Source organism: Diceros bicornis, chromosome 7, assembly GCF_020826845.1.
Source record: "Diceros bicornis minor isolate mBicDic1 chromosome 7, mDicBic1.mat.cur, whole genome shotgun sequence".
In the NCBI taxonomy this organism is placed as follows: domain Eukaryota; kingdom Metazoa; phylum Chordata; class Mammalia; order Perissodactyla; family Rhinocerotidae; genus Diceros; species Diceros bicornis.
Genome location: NC_080746.1, coordinates 65873086 through 65886028, shown reverse-complemented (window position 1 = coordinate 65886028; position 12943 = coordinate 65873086). Strand labels below are relative to the sequence as shown.

The 12943-nt window shown below is 44.8% G+C and overlaps 1 protein-coding gene across 2 annotated transcripts in view; it reads right to left on the bottom strand.

The window, feature by feature from the left end:
• The window catches only part of SYT9 (synaptotagmin 9), a 183630-nt gene extending 171733 nt beyond the window's left edge, over positions 1–11897 (bottom strand). The window contains exon 1 of one of the 2 annotated variants that reach the window (XM_058545878.1): positions 11533–11897. In XM_058545878.1, the coding sequence (XP_058401861.1) occupies positions 11533–11677 (145 nt within the window). In that variant the 5' untranslated portion in view covers positions 11678–11897. The remainder of the gene's footprint in view (positions 1–11532) is intronic. The other variant, XM_058545877.1, reaches the window with a different exon arrangement.
• Positions 11898–12943: the final 1046 nt, after the last annotated feature.

Here is a 12943-nt window from a genome sequence, read left to right as displayed (position 1 = left end):
CTCCTCCCTTATCCTTCACAACAAAACTCAAAAAAGTAGCGTCTATTGTCTTTCTTCAACTTGTCTCCTCTCCTTCTGTCTTGAAGAGACTCTAATCAGATTTTCGCCAACTCCACTCACCCACCACTCCTCCAAAATCCCTCAGTCCTGGGTCACCAATGAACCTGCACATTGCTAAATGCCATCAGTGGTCAGTTCTCAGTCCTCACCTTACCTGACAACAGCTGCCTTTCACACAAGGGATCACTCCTTCCTCCCAGGAAGACTTTCTTCACTTCCAACCCACCACACTCCTAATTCTCCTCCCACTGTACTTGCTGCTCCTTGTCAGTTTCCTGCATTGGTTCCTTCTCATCTCCCTAACGTCTAACTAGTTGTTTGATTTGTTTTCTTTTTTATTTTGCCCCTTGGTGAGCTAACCTAGTTTCTTGGCTTTAAATATCATCCTTATGCTGATGGGTCTCAAATGTATACATGCAGGCTAGACTTCTTCCTTGAAGTCCTCGGAAGTATATCCAAATGCCCACTCAAGGATATGGCTCCAGTACTCCTCCCCTCATTATCCTATTTCATGGAGTTTTCTTCTCTATCAGATTATTCCCATCACCTTAGTGCTGCTATCTCTTACAACTGAAAACAAAAACCCTTGATCTTGCTTCCCTCACCAGTGACTACTAGCCCATTTCTCTCTGCTCTTGTCTGCAGAAAAACTTGAAATAGTCTACACTTACTGCCCTCAATTCCTCTCCCATCAGTTTCTCTTAAAGCCACTCCAATCAGGCTCTTGTTCCCACCTTTCTACCAAAACTGCTTGTCAACATCACTTCCTAGGTCCCCACATGACCTAACTGCACTGGTCAGTAGGCAGTGCTCATTTACTTGACTGAATGGTAGCATTTGACATGGCTGTTCAGTCCCTCCTCTTGGATGCACCTTCTTCATCATCTTGGCTTTCAGGTCATCACTCTTGCTTGGATTTTCTGGTCCCTCTTTATTAGTCTTCCTTTGCTGGTTCTGTACTTCTCTCCATCCTTCTAGTGTTGGAGAGTTCCAGAATCATTCCTGGTCCTTTTCCCTCCTCTAGCCACACTGCTTTCCTAGATGATTTCAGCCAGACTCATTTCAAATATCATCTCTAAGTCTACAACTCTCACATTTCTATCTCCAGTCCAGCCATCTTTCCTAAACTCCAGGTCACATATCCAACTTCCTAATCTGTAGCCCCACTTGGCTCACTAACAAGCATTTCCAACTTAACACATCCAAAACTGACCTCCTAATCATTCCCTCAAACTTACTTCTTCTACAACTCTCTTCTCTTGCTCAGGCCAAAATCTGGGAGTCATCCTTGATTCCACTCTGTCTTTCACATCCTACATCCATCCATCAGTGAATCCTGTCAGCTCTACCTTCAAGCTACCCAGAATCTGACCACTTCTCAATACCTCCATTGCCAGCACTCTGGCCCAAGCCACCACCATCTCTCACATAGATTATTACCACAGCCACATAACTGCTCTCTCTGATTCCACCCTAACCCTTCGACAGTCTGTTTTCTATATGCCGGTCAGAGTGATCCTTTCTATGCCTAAGTCAGATTATCACTTGTCTGCTTAAAACTTTCTAACGGTGTCCCATCTTACTCTGAGTAAAAGTTACAATGGCTTATAACGGCCGTACAATCAGCCTGCCATCACCTCTCTGACCCCATCTACCACTCCCTCTGCCTTGCCAACTCCACCACAGCCCCACTGCCCCTGGCTAATACCTGAACATGCCAGGCATGTGGCTGCCTCAGGACCTTTATACCTGCTGTTCCCCTGCCTGGGATGCTCTTCCCCCTGCTGTGTGCACATCTTGCTCACATCTCCCTCATACCTTTACTCATACATCAACTTCTCAGTGATGCCATTTCAGTTCCCACACCTTATTCTCTTTCCGTGCTTTATTTTTCTCCTTAGCACTTATTACCATCTAACATACTATGTAATTAGTTAATTTATTTATGTGTTATCATTTTTCTCTCACTAACATGTAAGTTCCATAAGAGCAAGCTTTGTATTTCCTGTTTTGTTCCCTACTGTATGTACAATACTGTATCTAGGTACCTAGGTATGTACAAGACCTAGAACAGCACCTTGCACATAGGAGATGCTCAATAAACATTGGATGAGTAAGTGAACGGCATCTTCAATCACAATCTCTCCAATAAACCTACATCCTGTCTCCAGAGTTGTCTAATTAAGAGATAAATCTGCTTACCTCAATTTTCAGCTTAAAATCCTTCAGTGGGCCTCCAGTTCTATAGCTGATGCAAACTGAAATGTCTTCAGTAGCCAGGCATATCCCATAAATGTGGTAAGTAAAGTTTATGTGTGTGGGGCAGGAGTGGGGGGTAAATATGAAAAGTGGAGTGTGTAAGACTCACCTAAGGGCATTCAATTCAATTATTTCAAAGAATTGTGGTGGCTACGTGGCAGCCCCTGTAAATAGAACAACCAACCATCTCCAGAGCATGGCTTGGTAGGCACTAGACAGGCTTGCCATGCTGACTCCCTCCTGGGCCCTATAACATCAGAGAAAACAGACTGTGCAAATCCACAAACTGAGTGGTTGCAATGCAACTGAGCACGTTGCTTTTTCATTGTTAAATAAACAGGCAAGGAAGCAAGATGTCACTGTTGGCATAGTCTGAAATTCTATCTGGAACCCAGATGTTTGAACCAGATGACGAAACTTGCTCAAGGCAGTTTTTATAACTATATGAGATAATTATACTTGAGTTGCAGGGTGACATGATTGGGGATCTAAAATTGGTAATCTCCCATGCAGTGATTCCAATCTGTCAGCACCTTACCTTGGTCAGGAAGACTATCATCACCAACTTGAGCTTTTTATCCCACGAGGAACCAGGAAGACTTGAGAAATGCACTCCCAGAACTTCCCGCATCCTGAAATCTCCTGGACGACTTTGCTGAGAATGGATCCTTTGGGCTCATCACAGTCAACTACTTCTTTCAAGATTTCTGCATCAAAGTGCTGTAGCCCAAGTCCTCTGTGGGACTTGGACAATGGCACACAAGGACTTTCACCATCTGACCAGTGTTTACTAGAGCAGACTCATCTCTCAGCATTCCCAACACACTCCACTTACTATTACCAAAGATCCATTTTTTCCTGGCTTAGGTCCTTTGTAAATTCCTAGAACATCCTTCCCACACACACATTCCAGGCAAGGTGCTCCACCCAAGAATCAACTCTAGGAATCCTTTGCAGATTCACTCAAGTCAGCTAATTACTTCTCTTCTCTTTTCTTACACTGTATCCAGTACATATCTTCTTTCTTGCCTTTATTTTATTAACTCAATTATTGTTTTATCTCAATTCCATAGGGGAAGGCACCATGTCTAATGTATCTTTGAATTAGTGATGCCTAACCTAGTACCTGGCATTTAGAGGCACTCAATGAATGTTTTTTGAATTTAACTTAATTATAATTAGAAAAGAGTGATCAGATCAGTGTGGTTAGAGTAAAGGCTACATAAGTGCTGGAAAGGGAGGGGACTTGGAAAAAAGGAAAGAAAACATAAAGAAAAGAGATCCAAGTTATATAACAACAATTTTCTTTTCGTATTTCATATAATTAAGGCAGCACTTTGCATTAGAAAGAATGTTACAATGAACCCCTACTTGTTGATGCACTCCTAAAATTTTAAAAGGCAGTCCAGTATAATGGATTGATTATAGTCAGACGACTTGAGCTCATTGACTATACAGTGCCCCTTCTATGAGCTAATTTGACAGGATATTTATACTCTAACTAGTGCAATTTGGTAAGATAAACATTAAGATTCTCAAAAAATAAACTGGTACATGGTCCAGAATAAACAGAAAATTCACATAAGAGGAAATATAAGTAGGTTTAAAATATTAAAAATCTTCAATCCTACCAACCAAAAAATATAAATTGAAACAACAACCAGGTAGCCATTTAAAACCTGTTAAATTAGCAACCTTTTGTTCACATTATACCACCTAAAGCTAGTGGATCTACCATTGACACGCAGGAGGGCTAACTGGCATGGATCTACTGGAAAGCAATTTGAACCCACTGTTGCTAATTCATTACTAAGAAATTTTCCCAAAAGTGAGTGGGATACTATAGATATAAAATTTTATAGTAATGAAAAATTAGAAGCTAGAAATGTCCAAAAAGAATGGTTAAGTAAAAAAGATTTATCTACTCTTTGGAATATATATAGTCATCACAATAATTGCACAATAATGATTGTTCATCATGGAAAAATCATAATAATAATAGTAATCACGGCTAATATTTATTGAGCATTTACCATGTGCCAAGTCCTAAGGTAAGTATTTCACAAGCATTATGAGATAGGTACTAATATAGAGTTGCCAGATTTAGCAAATAAAAACATAAGATGCCCAGTTCAATTTGAATTTCAGATAAACAACAGATAATTATTTAGTATAAGTATGTCCCAATATTATCTGTAATATTATCTGCTGTTTATCTGAAATTCAAATTGAACTGGGCATCCTGTATTTTACCCAGATACTAGTAATCTGTTTTACTGATGAGAAAACTAAGACAGAGATTAAATAATTTGCGCAGGGACATAAAGATAATAAGTCATTATAAACACTAAGTTTACAAAAAAGTAGAATACAAAATTTTGTCTACGAACAATTACAAATAGGTGAAACATATTCATGCCCATGGACCATGGCTGAGAGGAGGCATGGACAGCTGACACTCCTACACCAAAATCCATTTATTGAGCACTTGAGCACTTAATCTGGGCACTGCATTGCAACAGCCTTCCACTCCCATTTTACAGATGAATGAAGTGAAGAGTTAAATATTTTTCTCAAGGTCATAAAACTAGTAAGTGCAGGATCAGATTCTGACTCCAAAGCTCTTGCTGATTCCACTTTGTCCTCCTGATTTCCTGGATGAGTTTTTTTTTTTTAGTTTCAGGTGCAGTTCTATCAGTGTTGATATAAAAGTTTTTGTGTGATAAAATAAATGCACAAGGACACATAAATATTTCAAGGAGATCTGCAAAACCTAGTCATTGAGGTTTGCTTTGGTTTAAAGCCCTTCCTAGAGCCAGCCCAATGAAACACTTGAAAAAAAGCCGTGATGCACATTTACGGCTTCAATTGTGTTTTCATTTAGAAAGTAGAAATACATACTCCATACTTCTTTTAAAAGTGAGACTGCTCTCCCACTTATGACCTCACTAAGCTCCTCCCCTTTCTCTATACACTTCGGCATGTGAATTGTTAGTTCCTTCAAGTCGGCCAGTTAAGAAAGGATTATGAATTTTTTTAAGCCAATCATATGGGAAAGCACACGTGCTCACACAAACACAAACACGCCAATACGCTTTTACGGTGAAAGCAATGCCTGTGCTCTTTACATAATGGGAAATTTCAGGGTGATATCCCCTGGGTGTCAGCTTAATTTTTCCTTGAGGGTTTAGTCCACATCAAAAAGTTTGTGCTTTTGATTGTTTATTCTGAAAGAGGCAGCTGGCCACAGGGCCACCTGTGATGTCTTTACCACAATTTGCTTTTGTTTTTCCCTCTTGATAATTACCTCTTGACTAAATCACTCACTGGTTCACTAGAGGAATCCCACAGAGATGAAAACACACTTGTTTAAATAAAATATTTATGAAGAAGCCCTAAAATGTCACTGAAGTAAATGCAAATTAGATCTTCACATGTTGCGCATCCAATATGTCACTCATTCCTTAGAAGACTCTCTATTTCCTGATTGCAATTAACATTAATTTTTAAAAATTAACCCCACTGTGCATATCTCACCAACGTCTATTCATAAAAATCCAGTGTTTTAAGGTTGATTCTCTTTTGATTAACTTTGAAAATCTGAATTAAGGCGAATATTTAATCTCAATGATTATTTTGGAAATTTTTCCTTAGAAACTATATGAAATTATTATTTTACATGTACATCTTCTAATAAGTGATTTCACCCTAATTCAATATAAGGTGACATTAGTGAAGGTTCCACATTCTGGCCTTTTAACAAAATACTATTTGGACACAATTTTCTCAATTTGTTTTTCTTTTTTTCCCCCCAAATTGAGTGGAATTAGAGTCTCATCATATTTTTAAAGAGCCCTCAAAATAAAAATTTGAGATAATATTGTCAAAAAAAAGTTAAGAATCAGTTCCATTTGGATAGTAAGTGCACAAAGGTAACAGTCAAGGCCCCTGACTTTTGATACCATCTTTCCTAATTTTTAGGAAAGATATATGAGCTGATCCGAGTAGAGTTAGGTGGGTTCATCCTTCCCTTGATAGTGTCGACAGTGGTCCTGCATCTGGCTGCACTTTAGAATCAACTGAGGAACTTAAAAAATATACTGATGGGGCCAGCCCTGTGGCCTAGTGGTTAAGTTCAGCGTGCTCCGCTTCGGTGGCCGAGTTCACGGGTTTGGATCCGGGTGATGGACCTATACCACTCATTAGCGCTGCTGTGGCAGTGACTCACATACAAAATAGAGGACGATTGGCACAGATGTTAGCTCAGGGTCAATCTTCCTCAAGCAAAAAGAGGAAGATTGGTAACAGATGTTAGCTCAGGGCCAACCTTCCTCACCAAAAAAAAAAAAAAAAATTATATATATATATACACACTGATACCAGGCCCCCACCCCCAGAGATTCAGATTTAATTGGTCTAGGGTAAATCTCAGTCATTGGTAGTTTTTTTGTTTTATTTTTGTTTGTTTGTTTACTAGAGCTCCCTAAATATTTCTAATGTGCAGCCAACGTTGAAAACCATTGGTCTAGAAAAAGCTTTCCCTGAATAGGGTTAACATCCACTTGAAAAGAGGAGTCATTAATGACGTGTCATCAAGCTATGCTTCACTCTGATCAAGTGAACATTTTCTAGTTCACCAGAAAATGAAAGAAAATCTCTAGAAATACAAAGCTGAAAGGTCAATGGAAAATCAGTATCCTGGATAAAAGAATTCATAACCAAAATACTGAGCTGAATCTTTATAACTGCATAGAATTTAACCTACACTAAGAGATTAAATCCATTATAGAAGTACAGAACAGAGACAGTAGGTCTAAAGGTAGCTCTTATGAAAAATACCTAGGAAATTTTCATTGACAATAACCCCAAGATTCCTAGTATATGTGCTGTGCTTACCTCATAAGCTACTTTGACTTACATTCAACTCTTTTTTAACATGGAACCCATGGCTTTGGGCTAATTTAGCTCTCTGCGCTTCAGTCTGTTCATACATACCAATCTCTTTCAGCAGTGCTTCTCAAACTTGAATGTGCCTACGAATCACCCAAGAATCCTGTTAATACACAGATTCATATGCAGTAGGTCTGGGGTGGGGCCTGAGAGTCTGCATTTCTAATAAGCTCCCAGTGCTGCGATGCTGCCAGTCCACAGACGAAAATTTTGAGCAGCAAGGTCTTAGAAGACGTTACGAGGATTACATGAAATGACCTATATAAAGTGCTTGGCACAGATGTGCTTGGCACTCTACAGAAGAAAAGACTCATGACGAAAATAATAAAACATGGTTAAAACTTAGAAATCCCAAGATCCAATCCTCTTTTCTTTTCCAGATACGGAAACAACAGGTTGAGAAAAGTTAAAATTGCTACCTCCTAACGGCCAAAGTGTGTAATGGAGAAGAGACTAATTCTTTTTGACTGCAAAAAGTACAATCAAGATCAATGAGTGGAAGTTAAAGAGAGCTTTTAATTCTATACAAGGAAAAACCTTTTAACATCTTACATCAGTTGGCCCTCTTGAGGAGAGAGAGTGAAGTCTGCAGTCAAAAAATATGAGCGTAGACCGGTTGATGATGTTAAGGAAGACATTCACACTTCGGGTCACTGTGTAACTACCTAAGAGGCATCACACACTTAATATGTACAAAAGTTTTTTAACAATAAAACAGAAACATCTTTACTGAACCTCCACTCCACTCCGCTCCTCCTGAGGTGTTTCCCTACGCAGTAAATGGAGTTGCTTAGGTCAAAAAGCCTTGGAGTCATCCTTAACTCCTCTGCTCTCACTTCTCACATCCATCCCATCAATAAATCCTAGCGCTGTACCTTCAAACTGTGCCCATAATCCGATTACTTCTCACCACCTCCATTACAATTCTCCTGGTCCAAGCCACTGTCCCCTCTGTCTGGATTATTACAATAGCCTCCTAACAAGTTTCCCTGTCTTCACCTTTGATCTTCTACAGTATTTTCTCAACACGGCAGCCAGAGCATGGGCACTTCTCTGCTCAGTTCCTTCTAATGACTTCATATCACATTCAGAGTAAAAACCAAAGTCCTTATAAGGGTTTACAAAGCCCTACATGATCTTCCTGCCCACCCCCTCACCCCCCACATCCCTGACCATATTTCTTGTCATTCTCTATCTTTTTTACTCTGCTCCAGCCACCCTTGAATTCACTCCTCCCTGAATCACGTCAAGGACACTTCTACCTCAGGACCTTTGCACTTGCTTTTCCCTCTGCCATGAAAGCTATTCTCTAAGATTCCTAAGTTTATGTCCCACATGGCCAATATATGACAACATAAAGACACCTACCAGAAGCATTCTAATCACTCTCTATGGAAAAAAAGTGATCCTACTCAGCTTAAAGATCAACACTTTACTTTCCATAGCTGGTACAGATGAAGGACTAGGTAGGGCATTCTAGTTCCAATAGTGACTTAGCTTCATTTTTTAAAATCACACTTTCATCAAATCTTCTCTTAACACCAAGTTAGGGGAGACTAGGTGCCGTACTCCCACATCGGGGCTGCAATTGCCTGGACAAAGAATAACCCTTCTGACGGCCCACTGGTCTGTGACCCAGGCTTATCCCACCTCTGAAAAAATGAACATCCTAGATGCAGTGTCACTCTGCTGCCCACAGGGAATTACATCTGTTTTCTCCTTTTAAAACCAAAGTTTCTCCGCTGAGCTTGAGCAAACCTAGCTACCAGTGGGTAGCCACGGATGGAAAATAGACAGAGAAAGCTGGAGCCTGGCATTCAGGTGGGATCCTTTACAGAAAAGAAAGTCACCCATTCGCAGAGACAACTCTTCCTGGGGACCCACATGCCAGGGCTGCCGTGCATGGTCATTCTGGTCTGCACTACACAGTAGCAGGGGCACCATTCGCAGTGCTGTGCAGGGCAGTTGCTCCAGCCACTCAGTTCTTAGGGCTCAGAAATTAAAGCCACTCTTGGCTTGGACAATCAGCTTCAGAGGGATGGAGACAAATGCATATGATGTAAGAATTAATGTGGGCAAGGAGAGGAAGGAGGGAAGTGAAGACAGATTCTGGCCTAAGCTGAAGTGCCCTGGAAGAGAGGGTGCACTTTGGATGTTGTCATCAGCCTCGGTTCCTCTCATCTTGCATTCACAGTCCCCAACTCTTGCCTCATGTGCAGGCTACTTCCTGACACAAACCAAAGATCCAGGGAGGCACGGGGCTACCTCAAAACCCCTGTGCCCTAGTTTAAGAAAGCAGAGCAGTGCTTTCAGGAACTCAGAGAGTAGCAAGGCATGGTCTTGTCTATGGCTATTTCTCAGCCAAGGAAACAGATCTGTCTCTTGCAAGGAGTCTTCTCTGTGATTCTTCCTCGAGGGCTGCCTAGTGCAAGGGTTGAGCAAAACCTTAGAACACGGAATCCAGCTCGTGGATTAAAAGGAGCAGACGCAAAAAATCAACCAAAAAGATGTGGAGTGTTAAACATGAGACTCAGCCAGAGGCCTCATGCGACTCAGCCAGAGGCCTCATCCATGTTCTCTTGTAAAGCCAAAGATGCTGCTTACGTGGGATAACAATGGAAACTCAAGGCGGAGTCACAGGCAAGCAAGTGAGACGGTTTCAACACTAACACTTGCTTTGGGTGACGCATGCTTGACAATTTTCTTGTTCCTGCTGCTTAAGGACAGAGTTTTCCCCACTTAGGACATCATCAGGGCCCCCAGTTCATGAAATGAGGCTCTCTCATCCATGTCTGCGGTCTGTGCCGCCTATCACATCCAGCAATGAGCCACACAGAGGCTGGACACGAAACCTCCAGGGAAATCATTTGGGAATCAACAGTATTTCTCTACTTAATTCTCCACTTTTGAAGTAACACACTAGTGATCACCTGATAAACTTAATTAAGGCAACCCCAGCCAACCGGGAACAATCATCTTTCTTTTTCAATAGAAAATAAGCCTTTGAGTAGGGAAAATCTGACATAAACTTTTACCAGACGACTTCTCTTCACCCCATAGACCTATTTTGAATATACTATCTATGAAATGCTATTTAAGTCAGGCTCAGTGTATATCTCTTCATGATTCAAATAATTCTCTAATATATCCTTTGGGTAAATGGATTTTTGTATAATGGATTGGCTTAAAATGAGGTAAATTAGTGTTGGATAATTTGCACAGCAATTGCTCATTTCCAACATTTATACACAGGACTATCAGGGGAAAGGCCATTTTCTCAACCCATCTTTAATAATCCAACCACATATGTTGCTCTATTTATTTATTTACTTAGGTTGAGAGAATATTCGAGAAAATTATTTCTCCAGGTGAGAAGAATCTCAAGAAAACATTTGGAAGGAATGTGTCTTCCAGTAACCAGCAGTGAATGAGAAGACGTGGGAGACCCAGGGCCCTTGGGGAAAGCAAATGGCTCCACTAAAACTCCCTTCTCCAACCTGAATTGGTCAAATGCCAAAATAAATGAACTTTCCAAAGTTAGGAGCATTGCAACTTTCACTAGGGATAACTGCAGGTGCACAAGCCGTGACCAGCGAGTCCACCGACCCTGGTGTGCCCAGCGGTGGCAGCTGGTAGAGCCGGGCGCCCAGGCCCAGGCCGCCTCCACGTCAAGCGACCCGCAGGGAACCGGTTCAGGCCCGGCTGCCCAGGACCCGGAGCTCCCTGTCCCCGGCCCGACGCCGGATCCCGCCCAGCCCTTCTCACTCCAGACCAAGGAAGGGAAATAGGCGCTCCGGAGCGAGGACGAGGAGCGCCCAGTGGGATTCAGCCGCAGCCCGGGGCCGTCCCCAACTCCCAACTTCCTAGAGTTTCCTCCGGCCTCGTCCCCCTTCCCACTGCTCGTGAGGCCGCCGCGGCCTCCCCTTGCCCAGGGCGCAGAGCCGGGGAAGTGGAGCACGGAGCTGGGAGCTCGCGAGCCGCCCCCAGGAGCCCCGGCGGTGGGAGCGCAGGTGGCGGGCGTGGTCCCTCCAGCCCTGCCCCAGCCCACCCGGACTCGGCCTCCGCGCGGCAGCCTCCTCCGGGGTCCCCGCCCAGTTCCAGCATCAGGCCACTGCGCGCTGGTTCCTGATCCCCTCCTCTAGGTTGGTGGCCACCCCCCTCCTCCCTCCAGTTCGCGTCGCTCTTCTGCCTCAGGCCCGGGTGCGGCCCCAACTCCCAGCCCAGGGCCCTCCGGTCGCGCCCGGCAGCGGCGGCGGCACTCACCTGGGTCGCGGAGCCGGGGTCTGGCGCGGTCCCGCAGGTGGTAGATGAAATCCTGGCAGCTGTCGTGCTCCAGGGCCCCACGGGCACAGAGCTCGGCCAGCAGCTGCAGCGCCTGGTGACAGAGCGCGTCCCTGGCCCCGGGCATCGCCCCCCCGCATCCTCGGACCGCGCCGGGCAGACGGGCGCGGGAGACAACCCTCCGCCTGCCAGCTCAGAGCCGCCGCCTCTGGCCCGTAAGCGCTCGCCGCCAGGGACCCGCCGGGAAACGGCCCGAGCCCCAGCCACAGCCGGCCCGGCCTCCCACCGGTTGCATGCAGCTCTTTGCCAGCCGGTCGGTCGGGCTTTCTCTCTCTCCCGCCCGGCCCCTCCGTCCCTCCCCCGGCACGGAGGAGAGGCGGCGCCGCACAGCCCAGCGCGCCTCTCTCCTCGCGCTCCGCCCGCCACTCGCTGCCGCCGGGGGCGGGGCCGGGTCAGGGGTGCGCGCCCCGGGGCAGGATCCCGGCGGGCCCTGCTGGGGCACCAGCGGGGTCCCCGGGGCGCTCGCCGGCTCCTGGAGGAGCGCGGGACTCGGCTCCGGTCCTCGCGCGCAGAGCGGCCGCGCCCAGGCTTGGAGAAGGTGAGCGGGTGCGCGCTCCGGGCGCTCTCGCCACCCCACCCCTCTGTCCTGATGCAAACCAAGCCCCCCCCTCCCACCACCCCTCGCCGCGGGCGCCCATAGCACGTTCTTGGGTGCGTTGCGCGAAGGGTGCAATCTGGACCACACCCGCTGGAGCTGGAGAACCGAGTTCAGGCTTGGAACTTGAAAAGCGCCGCCTGGGCATAAACCGTGGGCCTAAGGGTGCTAGACGCCCAAATGCGGGGTTTGAGGCCAAGATTCGCCAACAAAGGAAAGATTTCCCAAGCGCAGGACCTTTTCGACCGTCGTGGTGATTTGGCGACGGTGGAGGCTCTCAGATCAGAACTAAGGTCAAATAAATGGCTCCTGAGAAAGACGCTGGATTTACCCGGAGCTTCGCAGATGCTGGCTGGTTTTCTAAGCAACCGATTGGAGAATTGCCAACGTGTCTCCAGCACCCACCAACGAAGGGTATCACAGAATCTGGGATGTTTGGAAGGGAACACAGGGCACCTCTCACCCACCCACCTCTTCAGTCTTTCAGGCAGTAAGCCCAGAAATAACCACGGAGTATTGAGCCCTTTTGTGTGTGTGTGCTGGGCACTGTGCCACAAGCCCTTTAGATATATAATCTCATTTAATCCCTTCGATAACCCAACAGGGTCTGTATAACTGTTATCCTCATTTTATCAGTGAAAAACCTGAGACTCCGAAAAGTGTCACCTGCCCAAGTTCGTACATGGGAAGGCAGAGTAATCTTGATTTTTTTTTTTTTTTTTTTTGCTTTTACATGAT